At 40.6% G+C, this 21100-nt stretch overlaps 1 protein-coding gene across 6 annotated transcripts in view; it reads left to right on the top strand.

Moving 5' to 3' along the window:
- NTRK2 (neurotrophic receptor tyrosine kinase 2) overlaps nucleotides 1–21100 on the top strand; it is a 213529-nt gene that overhangs the window by 50761 nt on the left and 141668 nt on the right. For 5 of the 6 annotated variants that reach the window (XM_049795658.1, XM_049795663.1, XM_049795660.1 and 2 more), the window contains exons 9-11: nucleotides 1860–1892; nucleotides 6757–6857; nucleotides 8121–8220. The exons of the other annotated variant lie outside the window; for it this stretch is intronic. In XM_049795658.1, the coding sequence (XP_049651615.1) occupies nucleotides 1860–1892; nucleotides 6757–6857; nucleotides 8121–8220 (234 nt within the window). The remainder of the gene's footprint in view (nucleotides 1–1859; nucleotides 1893–6756; nucleotides 6858–8120; nucleotides 8221–21100) is intronic. 6 annotated transcript variants of the gene reach the window in all.

The following is a 21100-nucleotide window of genomic DNA, read 5'->3' as shown; positions in this document are numbered from 1 at the left end:
AGAAGCAAGCAAACTAAGTGTAGTTGATGTGGTTTATAAAGATGAGTGAATAGGATTAAGTCTCTTAATAGTTTATTTACACAACCACCTGTTCTAGCAGGGACCAAAACAACAACGCCATTCTGTTTGCCTTGAAAATAATTGTGTGTAAACATGCAAAATTACTGTGGTGAAGTTTAATGTTAAAATATTTTCAACTGATATTTTGATGATTGAGTAGATATGTTTTTATGTAGCGAATACTAAACAGAAATTTGGTGTTAGTCCAGCATCTTGATTTTTGCAACTTTATTTGAAGTATTTAGTTATATTAAAGGTATTTGAATGGAGTTGATGACTTCCTAGTTTATATCCCTGGCAGGAGCTAAGAGTTTTTTACTTTAAAGATTACTTTATCCCAATTCCAGTAAATGGTAACAAAAATGTTGCCATTTAACTCAGGAATAAAAGCCTGGGAATTTTTTTTTTTTTTTTTCCCCTTCAGGTTGCAGAAGGTACATTAGAAATACTGTCTTTCAATAGATGGATCTTTCATACCGGAAAAACTGAATCCATTGAACTTTTATGGACAAAAACACCTGGTCAGAAGTTGCTTGAGGAATGATAGTACAAGCTTTCTTCACTTGTTATTTGTTTCTGCAGATTGACATGACAGTTCTCACGGGGTCTATTAACCTATATCTCTGGATACTAGACTGTCTTCAAATGCATTTAAAAATAAACCTAATTATCTGCTGCCATTCTGCAAATAGGTTGCAACTCTGTTTAGTATTTTCAGCAGATTCTCACGCTGTTGATATAAGCAGAAACAATGATGTTCTGGTCATACTTCTACAGTGGGTTTATGCCAGTGTAATGCCACTGCTATGAATTTACTGTATAATACTATAAAATGGAATTATGCTTTTTGAAGTTTGATTCATCTTTAGAGATTTTAACTATCTGTTAATTATATTTCCATATGATTATGATTAGGAGCCTACTACACAAACTATGCTATAAACACATTATAGACCAGAATGAACGGCTATGTTGAAACACAACACAAGTATCTTTCAATGCGTGAATAGTCTGATATATGCTAATTTCAGTGGGCGTTCTGTGCGTTATACTCACATATGTGCTCATCCTCACATATGTGCAGTAATTAGAAAAAGCTGCGAATTGGAACTAGTAAAATTTAGAAAAAGTGTAGACTAGATGGTTATCCATTTGCTTGTGTAAAGGCTGGCTTCTGAGACATCTGACTCTTTTGGTAGGAGTTCTGTTTGTGTATCAGCTGTGCAGGTGGCTTTTTGAAAGCATCATTTTACAATGAAATAATGTTGCTTAGGTCATTCCTACCTCTAGCCCTTAACTTGCCAGCTCACAGCTAAACCGATTTGCTCTCACAGTGATTTAACAGCAAAATTTTTTCACCAGGTAAAAGTCAGTGATTGTTAATGCTCACTGAAGTCTGCTTCCACAGGTCAGGGAAAATTTTATCATTGATTTTTCAACAGGAATAGTTATTGTTGCACTTATCCCAGATATACATTAACAGTGGAAAGCAGAATTTTGCCCAGTTGGGAAATACACTTGCCTTTGCCAGAGCTAGTGCCCTGTGCATTAGCTGGTTCACATGAAGCAAAATATTAACCTTTGGAATAGCTCTAAAATGGTTGTAAACGTAACCTGATAAACGAGTACTGCAATATATTGATGCTGCTTTGCATTTGTGTAGGTACTGATCATTTCTATTGCAAATAACATGCCAACTCTTAAAAAAATCCTAAAGAAACTCTTATTCTTTCAGCATTTGCAATCTATTTACAAAGCTTTTTCTTTTTTTTTTTTTTTTTTGTCTTCTCCATGTACAGGTAGTGGCCCAATTGTGGATCCAGACGTTTATGGTATATATATGATTTCCTTTTTCTTTTAATGATAGAAATGAAGGAACTAAAACCATTAAAAGATTGAATGTCAGGCTCAGTTAAATTGAATGTCAGGCTCAGTTAAATGGAAATGGCACAGATTATAACACAATTCTAAAAGGTACTTTGTATTTTTGGTTCTTCTCCTGCCTTATATTATTTAAGATACATGAGGGTAATATGATGTTTTACTTACTCTGCTGCTTTTGATTCACATTAGGAGAAGCATAAATCCACTGCTACTAATGGTTGCAGTTGATCCTGTAGGATGACAGCTGTCTGATGTAGCTCACAGGCATGAAGTTTTGTGAACCTTTTGGAGCCATTTCTTGGAGGAAAAAGAGTTCGTGATTTCTCCTTATATAACTTAATTTATTTTTTCAGGGATGTTTCAATAGTTGTTTTGCTTACAAAAATGTACCCCTAAATCCCACTTAAAAATGAGGTTGGCACAAGTAAGTTTTCCTGTAGGCAATTTATTTTGCTCTGTCCACTTATTTGTACCTTCCCTTAATCTCTCTTGCATAAGCAGACCATCAACTCAGTGAGATCTGAGTGTGTGCCAGAAGATTTGATGACACAGTGTTCACATTAGTTTTTTAGTTAGGTGAAATGTTTTGGTCTGTACCTAGTGAAAGCCAGTGTGCACTAGAATAGAAGCTGCAGAATGAAAAGCAACTGGCTAGTTTTACATAATACTTCTGGTATATTTCTGGTGAGCAGGAAAGTCCATCCTAACAAACATACCCAAACACCCTTTAGCTTCCAGCAGAAGCTGGATCTTGTTTGGAGTAATTTTTATTTGGATGAAATGGCCCATGACTCAAGTTTCCTTAAGCTGATTTAAATGTTATTGCTTTGATTCCATTCCATGTCATTAAACTTTAGCAAATGTGCAATTGAAGCATCAGTTTGGCTTTAAGTGCTTAGAAATACTAAAGGATAGCTTCCCCTCCCTCTCTCTCCAAATTATTTTTTTTTGGGGGGTGGCAAGGCGGTGATGGTTTGCACAATTTCTTAGTTGTGTTGTATTATATAAGCTGTATGCATTAAGATTTTGGTTCTGAGCTGTTTATCAAAGTCCTGATGCCTGTGTATGGCTTTATGTGAGTGCTGTGCTTTGATTGACTTGGGTAGGTTTCTGCTGAGACGTGCACTTCAAGTTGCGCTGGCAGATCACAGCCTGCAAGACCTAGTCCTGATGAAAGCAGCCTTCCTTTTTATTCTTGGCTTTTCTTTCTGCTATTTGAAACTGGTTTCTTTGATCTTTGTTTCAGTGACTCAGTGCTTGCTCTGAGAAACACTTTGTAGTCCAGAGTGTTTCCCTAATTATTCCAAATTCTCAAGTCCACTTAGTGAGGTGAATAAATGAGGCTGGCTGGAAAGTCTAGGAACTGCTACACTTCTTCGGAGAACCACTGCCTGGATGACTGACAGTGGGACCTCAGAGATGAGCTCCCTCCAGCGACTGCGTGGTTTTCATGACTTTTTTTCAGACTGCTCTATCTCTATGCTAACCTGTTTACCCACAACTTAGATTATGTTGGAAGGAAGATTTAAAGCATCAGCCCCACCTTTTCCCCCCCCTGCTGCAGTCTTCCCTTTAAAATGCATTTTTCACAGCCTCGTGCTAATCATGTTGCAGATGTGCCTAGTGTAAAGTGTAAAGGTAGCGGGCAGAGGATTTGATCCAGCTGGGCACTGGCACCATCTGTGTGTCTGTCAGTCTGTTGGCTATGGGTAAAGTTAATGGGAGCTCCAAGGTGTTTTCCTGAAAGTTTTGGGGCAGTTCAGGGCCAGGGGCTCCCCATGGGCATCCATCGGGGCAGGCCCTGGCAGCCAGGCCTGTCCCACCGCCTCAGCCAGGAGTGGGGCAGCCGGGGGGGCATGAGCAGCTGCAACCCCAGGCATTGGGCACTGCCCTGGGGCCAAGCCTGGGCCACGGATCTGCAAGTGGGCCCAGCTCGGCAGGGCCCATAGCCGGGCAGTGCCAGGCTGTGAGGAGGCAGAAGATGGAGGTGACAGAGGGCAGGGGACCCCGGCCTCAAGTACCCCTCTGTGTGGAGCAGATGCCTTCGTAGCTGGGTTTAGTCTGTCTGTTGGGAATTGACTGTCTCCTGCGCTCTTGTCTCCTGCGCTCTGTGTGAGGTGATTGCCAAATGTTTTCCGTTAAGTGTTTTGAGTGTACAACGGGAAACAGGAGAACTGATGAGGTTGCAGGAGGCTGCGTGATGTCCCGTTTGCTGAGGGGAGTCCCAGCTGCAGGGGGCAGTGCCTGCCGCAAGCATGGAGCAGTCACTAGTGCCTCCAGCTCACCTCTGCTGCACCTCTTGGAAAAGGCAGAGAGGGGAGGCTGTCCTGGCCCCATCGAGGAAGTAACTGAGAGAAATAAAGCGACTCATCTTGGGCTGAGCAGTCAATCAAATGCAAAGCCAGCTTCTTTGGCTCTGAATTCATGTCTTTGTGCCACGCTGCTTTTTCTAATATGGTTGTGAACACGGAAGAGACAACATGCCCCGTATCAGCTAACCCCCAAGAGGACTGTGCAGAGTGACCCCCCCCCCGGTGCTGGTATAACTGTACTCTTGTGTGTAGCCTAGCCACCATGCACCTTGTTTGTGAAATGGCTGCAAAACACTGCCCAGCCTCAGTTGCGATTCACCGCAGTTGATGTAGTCACAGGTGGCTGCGTGAGGTACGCGGCACCGGAGGACCTGGCCCTGAAGCGATACAAGTCCCACATAGCATGAGTCAAGAGGCGTGACCCTGTCTGTGTCATAGTGCTTGGTGTCTATGTCGGGATTTCATAGTGAAATGAACAGGAATTTGTTTAACTCGGAATCACCCAGTTTTGGCTGGATAGCTGTTGCGCGTGTTTTACTTGCCTGGCTCGCCCATTTCAAGAGGCTTTGAAGATCTGGCACTAGTTCAAATGCAAGTGCTTCACAGTTATACAGCAGGGAATGGCAACGCAACACCAGCATACTGACTTGGCCTACTTTAGCTCTTGCCCATTTTAATATGAAAGTGCATTCAGAGGATTCACAGACCAGACCTGAAACACTCTGCATTATTCTCATTAGTCCTTCAGGGTCCCAATATTGTAGGCTGAGGTACTTGTTATAAAGCCAGCTCTGCCTGCAAATGAATGAAGCAGAAGTCTCGTCCTTTGCTGTGTCAGAGCGTGTAGTCATGGCGGTGGACATCCTGAACAGCACCTCGTTTGAGTGTCCAGGTTGCTTGCACAGGTGAGCCATTCAGGCAGGGTTTGTGCTGCCCAGAGTAAGGAGTGCTGTTTGTTTGCTTCTTGCTGCTATTCTAACCTTGCTGCGTAGGAAGCTATAGGCATAGAGATGCAGTGCTGAGTCAGAGAATTCAAATGGTAAAAGACAAGGAAATTAAATTTTGTTTCTCATGAAAGCTCTGTATACTTGGTATGTATTTTGGCTTGAAAGAGATCTATCCTTTGGCATGCATGGTGTAGAGCCAAAATAGACTACGTGAGCTGATCAGACAACCTGACTGTACTGACTGTAGCACTGGTGCCAGAGGTAGCTGCGTAGCTTCATATACCAAAAAATCTGCAGCCTGCTGAATACATTGCAGAAGCAAATGTGTTCATGCATACATGAAGACCAAAAGCCCAGTGCAGCTAGTATTGCTGGCTGAGCTTTCCAAACTGCGCTTGGGAGCTAAAGAAGATAAACTCTGCCGAGGCACAGGCCCTCCCTGCCCTTGTTCAGCAGCAGCTCTGTGGTCAGAAGAGTTCCTGCCTCTGTAGTTAGTGAGAGCTATGCCTCTGTGTTCTGCTTTTTCAGATTCACAGTTAAAATTCCATCTGTAGGCTTAGAGCACTGATTTTAATCGAAATGTGTAAAGAAATGCGCCGTTAATTGCAAATTTAAATTACAATGCTGGAGGTGCATTTTTTAATAGATGCAGTTACTCCCCTTGTTTGTTTCTTTCATCTGCACACATTACAGTGATAAAATTGAAATGTTATGTATCTTTCCAGATGTAATCATAAAATATGTGCATTTTTAAATTTTACTTTAATGCACATTTCTCTAAGTTCATATGTATACTATTTAATTCTCTTTATCTCATTTGAATAATTTTGACAGGAAATCATAATCTGTAAATATCTATGTTTCATTTTTAAATAATTATAAATAATTAAGACATGTTCATTTTTTTGATGGAATAGTTCTGAATTCACCGCTGCAGACCTGTCAGTGGAATTATTTTGATAGGTCAAATTTCTTCATACCATCTCAGGCACTCAATTTTTTAAAGGTTTATTATGGTAAACTGTAACTTCTGTGCATACAGCAGTATTTTGTATTATTTTAAAATGAAAAAAACCAGCTATTTCACATTTGGTAGTAATAAACTAGCTAAAAACCCATCTGCCAAGTTCTCCTCAGCTAAACAAAAGTCCCCAAGCTAGTTTCTAAGACTGTCCTATATTTGGCTGAATACAAGGCTGGAGAAGTTAAGGGTAGAGGGCAGTCTTTCATTTTTAATAGGAAGTCAGAAGCACATATAAATAGCTTTATGGATGGAGTTCTTATTTAACTCTAGTTTTTCCAGTAGAGATATACTGGTGTAGATTGCTTCTCTTTTAATGTTTGTCCATTACAACGCATTTGTTCAATTAGCTGCCACAGGGATCCCCCCAAAACGTTCCAGCTACATTAGCAATTATGTATTGTTTCCAAAGATCTCAGAGTCCCAAGAGTTGTTAAGGGCCTTACCATCTTAAAAAGCAGAAATAATAAAGACAACGCTTTCCCCTCTAAGGTTATGAAATTATAAAAGCAACATTTTTTCCTTTCCTAAGAGTATGAAACCACGCCCAATGATCTTGGAGACACCACAAATAACAGTAATCAAATCACTTCTACGGATGTTTCCAACAAAGAGAATGAAGATAGCATCACTGTAAGTATATACGTTGTTTCCTGATATGTGATCTTGGCGGACTTTCTGGCTATACAACTCACAAAACTGTGGAGATTGTAATAGGACCCTGAGCTACCACAACACCAGAGGTATTACTGTGTTGTGATCAAAACTAAGGAAAAAAGGAAAAAAACCCAAAATCAGTTCTCCCCACTCTTGTCCTTCCCCCATTTTTTGAAAGAGTGAATCACTTTTCAGTCCAAGTAAAATTGCTAGTTATTTTGTTTCATGCTTTTCCAAATAACTAACTGTAATTTTTTAGCCTAAGACTTTACTTCTAATTTTAGCCAAGGAGAGCAACTCTTTGTTTACAAAACAAAGACATCCGAGGTAATTTGAAGATTGTTGTTTGAATTCCAGCGCTGGAGTCAGTTCCTCCTTACAAGGAGGATGTGCTGCAATAAACTTTCAAATTCTAATTGTATGTTTTTAAAACATTATCTCATGTAGGTTTTTGATCAAATAATTTGCAGTAGATTTTAGTATAAGTAGCTGAACTGATGGGCCACCTCTGCTGCCTTGCCTTTCATGCTCTTCTGAACTGAATTGTTGGAAACTGGTGGCCAGCCTGGTTGATATTGCAGCCTTCCTGCATGAGTGACTCAGTAAAGCAGTGGGCAGTGGAGACCATGTGTGTTCACAAACCAGAGAGCAGATTGTGAGTTGGGACACTGTGCTAAATAATTGGTAGGATCCTGGACAGTCTTGTCTCATTTGATAACAGAATCATTGAAAGGCTGAGGTTGGAAGGGACCTCTGGAAATCCTCTGGTCCAATCTCCCCTGCTTAAAGCGGGGCCTACATGGTTGCTCAGGGTTGAGTCCACTCTGGTTTTGATACCTCCAGGGATGGAGACTCCACAGCCACTCTGGGCAATCTGTACCAGTGTTCAACCACCCTCACAGTAAAAGTTCTTTTTCCTATGTGCTTTCCTTATCTGTTTTCTTGTAACATGCCTCTCTGTTGGAAGGGAAAGAGGTGATGTGCACTCCCTCCCACCTGCTTTGAATGTGCAGGATTTTGAAAAAGTTGTTCTCAAAGGTGTCTGAATCTCTGTTCTTTGCAGGATAGAAGAAACCTCAACAAGTGGCTGTTTTCTGTACTCTTTGATCTGAGTGCAAATGTTTCCCAGTTGAAATGAATCTCTTTACCTAACTGGGTTAATCTGAATGTATGCTGAATGTCTTTGAAGGTAGTTCATAAGAACAAAACAAGCAGATCTGTTTGTGTCCTCTTTTTTAGGTTTATGTTGTGGTGGGAATTGCAGCACTGGTGTGCACTGGCTTAGTAATAATGCTCATTATTCTGAAGTTTGGAAGACACTCGAAGTTTGGGATGAAAGGTAAGCAGGGTTATTTTTTCTACCTTCCAGAATTGTTGTGGGTTGTATGAACTGATACTACAGGCTTCTACACTGATAACAGTCAAAATACCTAGATTAAGTGCCATCACATTTGGTGTTTTGTTTATTCGTCAGGTAAGTAAGGGCAGAAGCAGATGTAGACAGAGTGTAGAATTTTGGATCAAACTCTTCTACTTCTCTTTTTTTCTTATGACAAAACCCATTTCTCTCCCTTCTGCTGCAAAGGCCCCTGGGACACTTCGTGGAGTAAAATATTACTTGAGTCAGTGTAAGTAGGAAGAAGATAGGACATGAAATTTATTCTGATATGAGTTTGATTACAACAGTTTGATGAGAATCTATGCTGTATGTAAGAGGTACTTCAGACTACACTACAATGTCATGTTAAGGAGATAGATTCAAGGGGAAACAATGGCAAGAGCGGAAGGTGCATTTGCAGTGGATCCTGTCATACTGGTGCTTTCTGACAGATGCATTTTCTTGAGCTTCTGTTTGTATCTTGGGAAGTAGGAGCTGCAGACAGTGGCAAGTGCTTATGTCCCTGTGGAAGGGGGGAAATCTCAGCCCTTCCATTTGTTCATTTATTTATTTTACAGGCAGATGGAGGTATGTGTAACACGGAGGTACATGCAACAGTTCCATTATTGTACTATTTTACTGATATCATCAGTCTGTGTCTGGCCATGTGGGTGAAATTGTATTAAAAAAAAAGAGAAAAAAAAACCACACTTGCTGTCTTGTTGGGAGGACTATAAGGTGCTTTGCTGTGTGCTAAAGGAGATGAGCTTTTGTTCTTAAGATGTGTATATGAGGGTCTGTGGAGAGAGTGGTGAGTAATCTTGTAGCAGGCTCCTGTTAACCTCATGTCCTTCCTTTCAGCTGTGCTTATGACATAGTACCACATGGATGTATATTTTGGTAACCTTGCTTGCTCTTGACCAGTGTTTTTTTCAGAGATATCTACTGTGTATTTTGTGTTTCTGTGTTCTGTTTAGAGAAGAGTTCCTGGAACAAATGAGATTTGAGCAGACCAGGAATGTAGTCGGTGCAGATAGGTTGCTGAGATAGTAACCTTTTATTTCACCTCCTCCTGATATGACATAGTCTCTGCTCTTTGGGGTAGCATTAAAAGAGGACAGTCATTGTGAAATATCCTGAATAGCAACATGGAGCCAGCAGGATATAGCTGCAGAGTTTTGGCGAAAGTCTAGAAAAAACTTCCTGTGACTGAACAACAGTTCAGCCTAAATTTTATTTGTGTCTAAAGCTTTCTGAATTGCATTTAGAGAGCTGAAGTAAGTGGAAACTAAATGCAAGCAACGATGAGAAGTGTCTGATGTTAGCTTTTTAAAGTTGAATGCTTGTTAGGTTTTTCAAAATTTGCATTAAATATTTCAACACGACATTATTGGAGGAACTAGGAAGTAAACTTACCCTGAGGGAGAATGCACAAAGTTGCGTTTTGTGTGGTAACATGTTAAGTTACCTTCCAGGAAGCTACTTACATGGTGTTTATGTTTTAGCATATTCAGGTACAACTTTTCTCACAAAAATAATGCTCTTGCCTGATCAGTAAGTTTGAACTCAGTAGTTTTTTGCTGCAGAATTGTCCATGTAGACCCTATTTTAGTAAGGATACACTTTTGGGGGAGTAACTAGATGAAATTATGAAAGGGCAGCAACCTCATATATGGTGTACATTTTTAAATTTGAACAGTCATGGTTAGGAAGATCAGTAAAATGAGTTCACAGTTCAGGTACACTCCTTCAAAAATTAATCACGGGCATGGTATGTGTGGTAATGGTGAAATATCACTGTGAGCTACAAATAACTCTTGAATATTTCATTAGAAAGGAGTGGCCTTCAGTTGTCCCTGAAGTGAACCTCGGACTTCTCCAAAGTTTGCATTCACACCTGAGCTTCACATTCTGGATCTATCTGTAGTCCAAAGTCCCAGAAACACCCTCTCCATTTATCATCATCAGTATTATTGAATTTTATATTAAAGCAATATTTAAAGACCTAAGATTAGAACACCAAATCGATATGTAATACCCAGACTAATAATAAAATACTACCTGCTCTGAAAAGCCTGCAACATAAGTATATACTGAGAATTCATAACAGAAGATAAGCAACCTGGGGTATTTGAGCATGAGGAAAATAAGGCAAAGGTGAAGAGAAATTTTTTGCAGTCAGTATTGATCAGTACAATACATTTAAAATGTGTGTCTTCGAAACTCTGAACAAAAGGATCAGCCAGCTACCTGTGAACTCCTTGAGTTGTTTGCCATTGAATTCAGTGATAGCAAAATTAGTCCCAACTTAGCATACAGACATTGTGTTATAGTTGGTGGTTTAATAGACAGTCTTAGTAGGAAAGTGGAAAGGAGTGAAATATCCAGATTACCATTGAAAATATTTATAAAACAAGATTAAAATTTATTTTTTGTTTCAAATCTTCCCCAAAATATTAATGAATATTTTGCATTCATAAGAAGGAACTTCCTAAGTTACGTCAGGCAGAAATGCAAAAAAGGCTGTGCTTCATTTTACTGTTACCTTGTGAAAACAAAACACGGTCACCTCAGACACTCTGTCATTAAGTGTCTCCCCACCCTTTTTCAGTAAGCAGTTTGGAAAAAACCAAAATAGTCACTCAGTAACTGGAGCAGTCAAACTGGCAGTCAGTGGTATTTTTCATGTACATGGAAAAAATGTTCCACTGATAATCAGAAAAAGAAATGTGTAAATAGGCAATCAGCACTGTGTGTCCCGTAGGAAATGTCTTTATGTAAGGGATGAAATTTTCACCCCATTTGGGTTCACAGCAGGCATCTGCAGCTTCTCGAGGACATTGTTTTATGCCTCATATTTTTAAATGCCAGCTTATCCCATCTTCTACATGGCCATCATCTGTCCACTTCTTAGACTGTGTCCTTGCTGAGTCCTTCTGCACGTAAAGAGCTTGAGCATGACTGGAGTGTGGGACTGACAGTGAGAGCATCCCCAAAAAGAGATGTGGAGCAAGTGGTTGTGTCTGAGTTGTGCTGCATCAGAGCTGCCCGTACCTGGAAGCACTGCACATGCTAAGAGCTGCAGAGACTGCCACAGAGCTCATGTGCCCCCATTGTCTTCTTTCCATTACTGTACTGAGCAGAAAAGAGTCCAGTTTATGTGATAGGGAGCACCAGGTCCTCTGGGAGCTTCCAGGACTTTGGCAGTACTGATCAATCTCTTACCAAGACCTGTTGAAGAGCTGTATAAAAGTAACTTGCCCTATCTTTTGGCTTCTTTCTTGATTTTATATATATAAGGTGAGGGGACAAATTGGGATATGTTAATTTCACTCAGTTACCTTTCCAAATGGTAGTAATAAAGTGTTTTTGCAGGTAAGGAGGGCAAGCAGAGCACTTGTTCACCGCCATTAACAAAACAAAAACATTTTGTTTGTGATGTTCTGGATTTTGGTTGAGGTTGGGTTGCACTGTACAGGGCAATTATTTTAGTTCTTGCTTTGCTTCTTTTCACTCTGTCTTTTAGAGCTAGTGGAAACAGCAGGTTCTGATGATTAATTTCAGGAACAGTATTAGTACAGAACTGGTCTGTAATCTGCGCTAGAAGAGAATTGAAACAGGGCTAGTACAGAAAACCAATACTGTTCTTTCTGCTCTGTGGATAAACTCTCATGTTGTGCTAGACTTCCAGACTTCCATTGCAAAATTCATCAGAGTAACTGGTGAAACATAATGCTATTTCCCTGCTTGTGTACATTTTAAACATCTTCTTATACAGAGTCTGTTGATAACAGCTTTGTGTGAAAAGCTGCTTTTGGTTGCTTGAATCTGGAGGTGAGGTTTTTAGACCCTTGCAAGATGCTGCAGCATAAATGGTGAAAGCTTCAGTTCATTTCTTAAATATATTCATTAAGATTTGTGGGTTGCTCTCAGGAAACACCTTGGCTTGCTTGCTTGCTGGAGGATGTGAATGTGCTTATGGTGGGAATTCACTGAAGGCTGCCACGACAGCTCTACCATTTTGTGTTTCTTTCTGACTCCATCTAACCACCTTATGAAACTGAAAAATAACAAAAGGAACTGGAATAGAGAGGGCAGGGGAAGGTTTGTGAACTCCCTGGGAGGATTTGTGGAAGAATAATTCTAATCCTGTTTTATTCTATCTCCTGTGTTTAAAAATAAATTTAAATAAACAACTAGTTGCAGCATAACCAACCTGATACACAGTTTGCAAATGTTAATGTAGCAGCATGCCACTAAGCATGAATGGAAGTATGGAGGAAACTGATGGAAGATAAATCAGTGGATAAAGTTTGAAATAGGATAATTCAGTTAAAAGGATGAAAACATTTTTGCTGATTTGAACTGTAGTAGCACAGGGTGTCCCTATTCCAGCAACGAGGCAATATCCATAGCACTCCTTGCTTGCTAGGAAAGCTGTAAGTGGATAGTTATGGACAAGAGTATTATCACAGCTGTTTTACTGTAGAGATAAATGGAGTTTTGTAGGTTTTACCAAAATCAGAAAGGAGAGAGAACCCACTCCTCTCCAAAGCAGCCCCTTCTGTCTTTTTAAGAAGTTAACAAATAGAATCTGACAGAAGTAGAGGGAAACATATGTGTACTTAATCCCTTTGGGATGCAAGGGTTTTTTCTGAATGTTTGTATGAAGTTTCTGTCAGTGCTTTGAGCTGTGTGCAGTAATGCAAAGGTAAGGGAACAAACAGTCTGAAATTCCCATTGTACTTAGGCAGTGCCAGCTATCTTCTCATGTCTATGGGCTTGGGTGTCACGCTTCTTCCTCAACTGCTCTCTGAACTACCTACCATGTCTAAACATAAGTCCTGACTATGAATGCTTCACCCCTTTCACAGTCTTTCAAGTCTGTGCAGTTCAGGGTACAGAAGTTTGTCTTTCTCTGATCAGGTAATGAGATTGGGTTGATTTAAGAAAGAAAACAGTGTCCCTTTTAGGACAAATGCCCCAAAATGCTACCTTTCCTTCAAGCCCTTGCTAGCTGCTTGTCATTGTTTTTGAGTTTAAGTTTAATATTTGGACTATCAGTCAGGATGCTGTGCTCTTTCACCAAGCTGATTAAAAGTTATGAATGAACACACCCATGGATTTTGCCTGTCAAAGTCAAAACAGGGTATTTTCTCCAACTTCATGATAGCTTTTTCTCTCATGTGATTTCTATAACTTTTGTGCTGGGCCATGAACTTCCTTGAAAACTTTTTAATTAAAAGCATTGTTTATTCCAACAGGAGCACATTGACAGTTGAGGAATATTTTTCTTCTCTGTGTGTCATTCACTATCTTTTTTTGCTTGTAAACTCTTGTTGCATTTTAGCTTTGGTCCAAAAGACAGTACAGGAGGGGGCAGCTTGAAACTCATCTTCAATTGCAGCATGTTTCTCAGTTGTCTTACAGTATTTCAGTTTGGATAAGAAACACTGTATAACTGCATGATAAAAGCCTCCATACAAAGCAATTTTGTCATTCTGACACAATGCATCCATGACAACATAAAGACTTTAACCCTTATTTACCCAATTAATCATATTTACATGACTTTAAATAACAGTGCTGTCCAGGTAAGAGTTGAGTGCTTTACCGTTCTGTCTGAACATAACCATTATTGAGGCTTTTGCATATTCTTTTGGATGTAACTTTAGGGCCAGCAGGACAAATGTTTTCTGTCTTATTTGTCTGTAAGCATATAGCAAATCGTCACTGTATTCTCTGCTTTGATACATTTTACTTGACTTCGCGTTGTTGTGGGAGACAGGGTGATTGCGTGGGATTTCAAAACAAACCCTGCTTCATTCAGGGCATTCAGATTTTGGAGAATTTAGATGACTCTAAATGAGTATTTTGAAGTACTGATATGGGAAAAGGGAGAGCTGTTCTAACTCATGTGTTATCACATGTCTTGCTTAAGCAATTGAGTTGCTTATAGACTAGGAGAAGAATGAAGTGCAGTTAGACTAGAAGAGCTTGTACTTCTTTTAATTCTAAACCAAGTACAAAATAAAAGCTTTGCATCTTCAGCAAAGACCTGTGGTTTGACAAATAATATCTAATGTTCAAATTGGTCTGCAAGAAGCTTGGAGTGAGGGCTTCCTGGACAATTTTACCTTGTTTGCCAGATAATTAAGAAGATCAGTTTGCAGCTTGGGAACATGCTTAACTGCTTGACCTTCATCAAGTCACAGAAATGCTGAACTTTCTGAGTTTCCATTTGTACCTATAGAAGTGATTTTGTGCTGTGTTGTACCTACCCAAATGCCGATTCTGTGGGCGTTGATCCTTTAATGTCTTCAGAACATTTCATTATTTAGTCAATGAGCAGAATATAAAAGAGGGATTAATTCATGTGAGTCAGTGTTGTAAGATAAGATGTAGAAAAAAATGAATGTGCTCAAATCCACACTATTTTTAGTGAGTAGACAAGTAAAGGCAATGATGATATTGCTCATCTGAATCACACACAAGAAACTATTTTTATTGTTTGACATTGGCATTCCAGTCCCTGCAGTCATGGGCAGATCATACAAATTGTCTGTCTCAGGTGCATCACTTATATAATGGGGGCAGTAATACTTACTTATCACATGAACATTTGGAAGATAGAGTTAATGCTTCTAAGGACCTTAGTCTGAAGGAGCAAATTGTTTTAAGTACTTCAAAGAATGAGAGTTCTTATAAACTGATCTGTGAAAGTAATTTTTGTAGGAGATTTTACAAAGATCTTAAAATATTTAAGCCACCATTCTCTTGTGTTCCAATAAAGAAAAAGAGGTGTCTCTTAAAGCATGCCACCCTATCAGAACTTCCTGTTAGGCATTTCTAGGTTTCCATTGTTATTATTTACATAAAATTTGGTCTGTAGGTCTCAGCTTTCTGTTTCTCTCTGCTACTAGTTTTCCTGAGTCTGATCCTAAAGTGCAAGATGTAAGAGAGGAACGTAGCTCTGGTTCTGCAGTAGGAACAAGCTAGTGGACAATATGCCCCATATATAACAAAGGATTTAGGGACACATCTCAAATCCTAAGCTGGGGAATTTTTAATGATGACATGGTGCATTTGACTATGCTTTCCTTTGGTTGCAAAAATTCAAACTCAGCTGTAATGATTGAGGCAGAAAGGGAGTTATTAACTTGAGAGCTTTTCATGATTCAGAGTACTATACTGATGGATATTATTAACACAGGAAAATTATCTGAGGCCTCATGCCTGTTATTAGTGAAAATATATGGAAAGTGACTGTAAATAAGTACCTGTTGTACTCCACTCTCCCTCGCCCAAAAAGAAACGTACAGTCCTTGAGTGCACATGTATGTGGTGCGCATGAAGTGAAATGAACTGGAGAACTAGGGAGATGCTGAGTAGAGGACAGCTTAGAGACAAAAAGGAAAGAGGCTGAAGAGAAATGCGACTAATAATGGATTAGAGCTGAAAGGAGAGCTGAAAATCACAGCTGCCAGGGCTCTACCTTGATAGGGGTCAAGGCTTACAGGAATAGCACACAGCTCCTAGGTCAGGGTAGTGGCAGAAGAGAAGAGTCAGTCTTAAAGGTGTAAACTGCAGAGACCCGGCCCCATGTTCAGTCTACACCTACATTTGCTTCACAAGTCTTTATTTTACAGAACTCAGGAATTTCTCTTTTAATTTCTTATGTGCAAAGGGCAAACACTTACTTGCTTTTGTACAAATTTTTGCCCGTATGCAGGTCATGCTGTTTTGGGAATGCATTAGTTTGTGAGGGCGGATTGTGGTTTAGCCCATGGAGAATTTTAGACAGAAATGAGACTGGACATAGGAAGAAATATGAGGATGAGAGGAGTAGGAGGTGGGAGAGAAGGTGGGTCATAATAATTAAATGGTTACATGTAATCAGAGTGAGATGAGACACAAAGACAGGTTGGAAGAAGTATTCAGAAGTGGGGAGTGAATGGGATGAAGGAAAATGAGCAAAGAATAGCAAAGCCAGCCTATGGGGTTTTTTTTTGGTTGTGGGGTTTTTGGTTTTTTTTGAGTGGTCCCAGTTCTCCAATGCTTTAAGCACCATTTACTACAAAGTAAATATGTGCTTGGTTGTGGTCACCATTTGAAGAAATGTTGAGGCTAGATGATGGTAGAAAACTACATGCTAAAAACGAAGCAGTTCTCAAACAACATGGATGGGAACATGGATAGTAGATAAATAGAAGGTATTCCTGGTGGAGGTGAGGTCCATCGTATGTTCTCCACCTAGGGAAAAGGCTAATATGGAAGTAGCTGCCAGCAGAGGTGCTGTTAGAGGCTGCTTCTGGGCGCTGGTCCAGCTTATACTTACTCAGAACAGCTAAGGCTGGCAGACATACTGAGAGTGTCTAGTCCAACCCTCCGCTCAAAGTAGGGTGAGCAACTGCAGGTTGCTCAGGGCTGTGGCCAGCTGGGATTGAATATCTCCAAGGATGGAGGCTCCACAACCTCTCTGGTCAATGTGTGCCAGCGTTCAATCACCCTTACAGTACATTTTTTTTTTCCCTTATGTTTAAATTAAATTTCCTCTATTTCAGTTTGTGCCTATTGCTGCTTGTTCTGTCACTGGACACATTGACTCACACTGCAGAGGAACAAAAAAGGGGTACATAAAGGTGGCATGTGGACAAAGATGCTTTTTGAGCTGTTCTGTGTTGCCTTTGAATACTGGCTTAATTGTGAAGACAGGCATACTAAAAGATTGCAGTAGACCGCATGCTATTTAGAGTACAGTGACATCTTTTTCAGGGAAATTATTTGGCTCAGGTATGTGAGTCTCAGTTGAATAACACCACTGGGGATTACAAGTATACTTTGCTTAGGACTTTGCTCCACTTCTTTACAATACCTGTCGGATTTTATGTGAGTTTCCTTCCATTTGCATTCCTCAGCTTTCAAAGACTGACATAGGATTCCATCCCTGATTGAGTTGCATTAATTTCTGTTAACGGCTCTGAAGTTTGAAATTATTTTTTTTTCTTTTCTCCTGAGCTTGGGACAAACCCCGTGCTTGTCCTGAATAGTAGATAATGCAATTACTGTGCTTCATAAATTTCTGGTTTTAAATGCCTGGCCATGGTTTCTATTTATCAATTCTGTTAGCAGATGCTGAGATCTTAGTACAGTTGGAGTGCCCTTTTTTCTTTCATCCTGTAAAAGCATTCAGTATTGAATTTTGCACAACGGGAAGATTCATCATGGGCTCAGAGCCTGGCTGGCACACAGCACTGTGCTGTAGCTCTCCTCACAGCTGTTGTCGTTCTGCTTCCTGCAGTGGAGCTGTGTCTTTCAAAGTAGCATGGGCGGAATCACAAAAAATGAAGACTTGTTTTAAGTATGTCCTAGGCAAATGTGTGTGTCTAAAAAAGCCCCACAAACAAAAACTGCTCAGAGACTGAATATGATTTTTGAACTTTTCTGATGTTTATTTGAACTTTCCCCAAATCAGGCAAACTGCTTGTTCTTTCTTGCCCGATTTTGCAAAAAGACACAGGGTAGCCTTTTATCAACAGCTTCCTTTAATGCATCTGAAGATGCCTTTGTTTTGTTTGTACAGTCTCATGGCATTACACTCCTTGGACCTGAATATTTGCAAAAAGCATCAAGAACAGGTTTTTTTGCCAGGTTCATGGTGTTTCTTCTTTCAGAATGAACAAGAAGTGCTGTAAAGCCATTGTTGTAGCGATGCTTTTTCTGCTTAGGAAGAAATGAGGAAGTATGAAAGTTCACAGGAATTAAGAAGAATTAAGACACAAGGTAGCCAAGCTACTTGAATATCTAGTAATAGGAACACTTTAGGTTTTACTTCAACTCTGGGCAAAAGTTCAAATAAGATTGTTTTATTTGAATGAATCCTTTTTATGTCTCTTTTTCACACACATACACCCCGCCCCCAATGTATGTTTATCATCTCTCAGGACAGCTATAACCTGGGAGCAGCTTTATATATTATCTGTGACACAGCCCCACCACTGCAGCCCATGAATTCCTCAAGGTGTTTTCTGTATGGGTAGCTGAACACACCTTTTCCAAGTGACTCATAGCTGTTCTCAGTTGTTCTCTTCCTGGAGATACTGTACCACTGCAGTGCTTCCTCACTGGTGTGATATAAGTGTGCCTTGCCGATGCTTTAGCTTTTCCAATTTACTTAGTTAAAACATTAGGGCTATATCCCTCAGTCCTCAGCCTGGATGATAATCCAGTGTAAGGATCAGAATAATGTTATATAAATAATGCCTTTTTTCCTTATAAATGAGTGATGAGGTGAAATGGGAATGGTCTTCTCTGTTTTGAAGTAGCTTTTTGTGCTTCCCTCAAAGCCCATTTTCTCCTAACACCTGCTTTCTACATGAAAATCAGAATTGCCTTTTTAAACAAGAGTCTCTCATTCTCTCTTTTTTGCCCTCTGACCTGTTTTGTCCCATTTAATGCTGTTCACCTCACCAATACCAGAAACCAGGAAGAATGAGAAACTAGATCTAGCAAAATGAGATCAGTCTTGCTTCTTTGAGATTTTTTTTTAAAAAGTTAAGGTGGGGTTGAGAATCTTTCTGTTTTGTTCTATTTGATATTTTGGAGCTTCTTAAAATGGTGGCGAAGTGGGAGCAATGTAATAGGGTACTTTATAATGAAGTAAAATGGACAAACTGTTCAGTTACTATTATTTATTCTAGGTCAGGATTTTTTCTTAGCGTTAAAGGTTAATGCCAATGTTTCTTCAACTGCCTGGTGTAGCTGAATGCCCTGGAGCACTAAGTGGAGTAATGCAAACATGCAAGAAGTATTTCTAAAAGGTCCTTCATGTGTCCCTGATAGATGACAAAGTATTTGTTGTGAAGCTTCACTTCTTCCTGGCAGTTTGGCCAGCCAGTCTGACTGTGCTCCTCTTCCCTCTACCAGCCCCTTTCCTTCTTGCTCACCCTCGGCCTTGATGGTATGATAATACAGAGCTGGCACATCTGTCAACTCAGACTTTTTCGGTCAGATTCATTGTGGATTTCAAATGCATCATCCTCACGGAGTGACAGGAGGGAAGAGGATAGCCTACAGTCATGGCACAATCTTTGCACGGCCACAACTCGCCTGCAGAGAGTACACGGAAGCATCTGCAGCTGGAGGAGTTCATTTATAACCCTTGTGAGGAGTGCCTGTGCTCATGGATTTGCCTTCACATTCAACAGGGCCAGGCCCAGCAAAGAGACATGCCTTGTAAAATAGGAGAAATTAAGTTCGGTTCTGGTCAGAAGATGTGAGTAATTCAAACTTGGAGAGAAACACTCCCTAAAAATCAGTGAATTGAGTTACAATAATGCTGTGTTTCACCTGGGAGTGCTCAGGCACAGGATCTGGTGGCCATGGCTGAAACATTTGTTACCGAAGGGCTTCCAAGAAGCCTAATCTCTCTATGTTTGTGCCCTTTCAAATACTCCTTTTTCCACAATAGTGTCTGAACCAGAATTTCTTGACACCCCTTAATTTTTTGGGAGGGGGCCATTGCAGTATTCCCTCCCACCACCCCTAGAACTGCACTATTATCTGTCCTTTTCCTAGGGCGCATGGGGATATGTACTAAGAGCAGCCCATGGTTTAGATCTTCATCTGGCTCTGATGCAGCTGCTCCTTTAATGAATGTCTCTCACACTCTAGCTGCTTGAGGGTCAAATTAAAACTGGCAGTCAAACTCTGTGTTTGTGGCTACCACCAGCTAAATATTTCTGCCCACCGCCATCCTCTCGGAGGTTCCCGTGACCTCTCACAGCCCTCAGTCACTTTGGAGAGCAGTAGGTAGCTGCTAAAGTTCTCTTTTTCTGTGCTTCCAAGTGCCAGCTTGCCAGCTAGGCAGGTATTGTAACTACTTCTCATGGTGCCTGAAGCTTGTGCATTGCAGCTGCTCTTGCAATAGCCTCTCCCTGCATGCTCCAGGCAAACATTAATGCAGGCTATTCTGCTGCCATCAGAAGAAGTCATGAAATCTTCCAGTGGCAAGTAAACCCCAGGTGCCCTGTGGGTGCAGGTTGTGAGCCAGGTGAATGGCACAGGGCCTGTTCTGTGCCCAGAGGCTGTGAGTTTGAGTGATACAGCTATTAAGCAGAAAGGCATCACCACTGGCACGTGAAATCTTTGGGCTGCAAAGGTATTCTGGTTAAGTGTGACTATGTGTTTGCTCTGTGCTTACATGATCCCTCAGGCAGATACTTTTGGCCCCTGTCAGAGTCAGGGCAAGAGATGTTCATTTGTTTGGACCAACATGGCTGTTCTTGCATTCTACACCTGCTGCACACAGAAAGGCTGGCAAGGCAGAGAAAATGTCCTTCTCTCTGCCTCTTAAGCACCCTGTTGCTTTGGTGAAGAAGACTATATATAAAGTACACATGGCTTTATTTTAGCAAAGTAATACTTTGAAATTTTTTATAGTTGATTTAGGGTGAAATTCACCAGATGATCTAGCATGCATGCAGAGGAACCAGAGGAAACATTCTTCCTTTCACTCCTTGGTAAAGCAGCCTATACCTGGGTCTTACACATGGCATATGATACAGGCCACGCACCATGCACAAGAGGAGCATGATAGCAAACCAACAGAGAAACTGAGGAGCGTTTATGCTTTCAGGCTGTTGCACCATACAGTTCTGAGGCCAGAGAGAGACTTGGACAGTTTGAACCCCTGCTTTTCCCTTTGGTGTGTTTGGACAGTTCCTGAGCTCAGGTCAGAGTCTGTATGTTCCTGCAGGGGCTGGAAGCATCTGTCCAGTTGCATGGTTCAGGCCCAAATGTGCCATATTTGAATTGTGACAAGTTAATATTCCTGGGAAGA

This window comes from Accipiter gentilis, chromosome Z (assembly GCF_929443795.1).
Source record: "Accipiter gentilis chromosome Z, bAccGen1.1, whole genome shotgun sequence".
Lineage (NCBI taxonomy): Eukaryota > Metazoa > Chordata > Aves > Accipitriformes > Accipitridae > Astur > Astur gentilis.
This window is presented reverse-complemented; position numbering and strand designations above follow the sequence as displayed.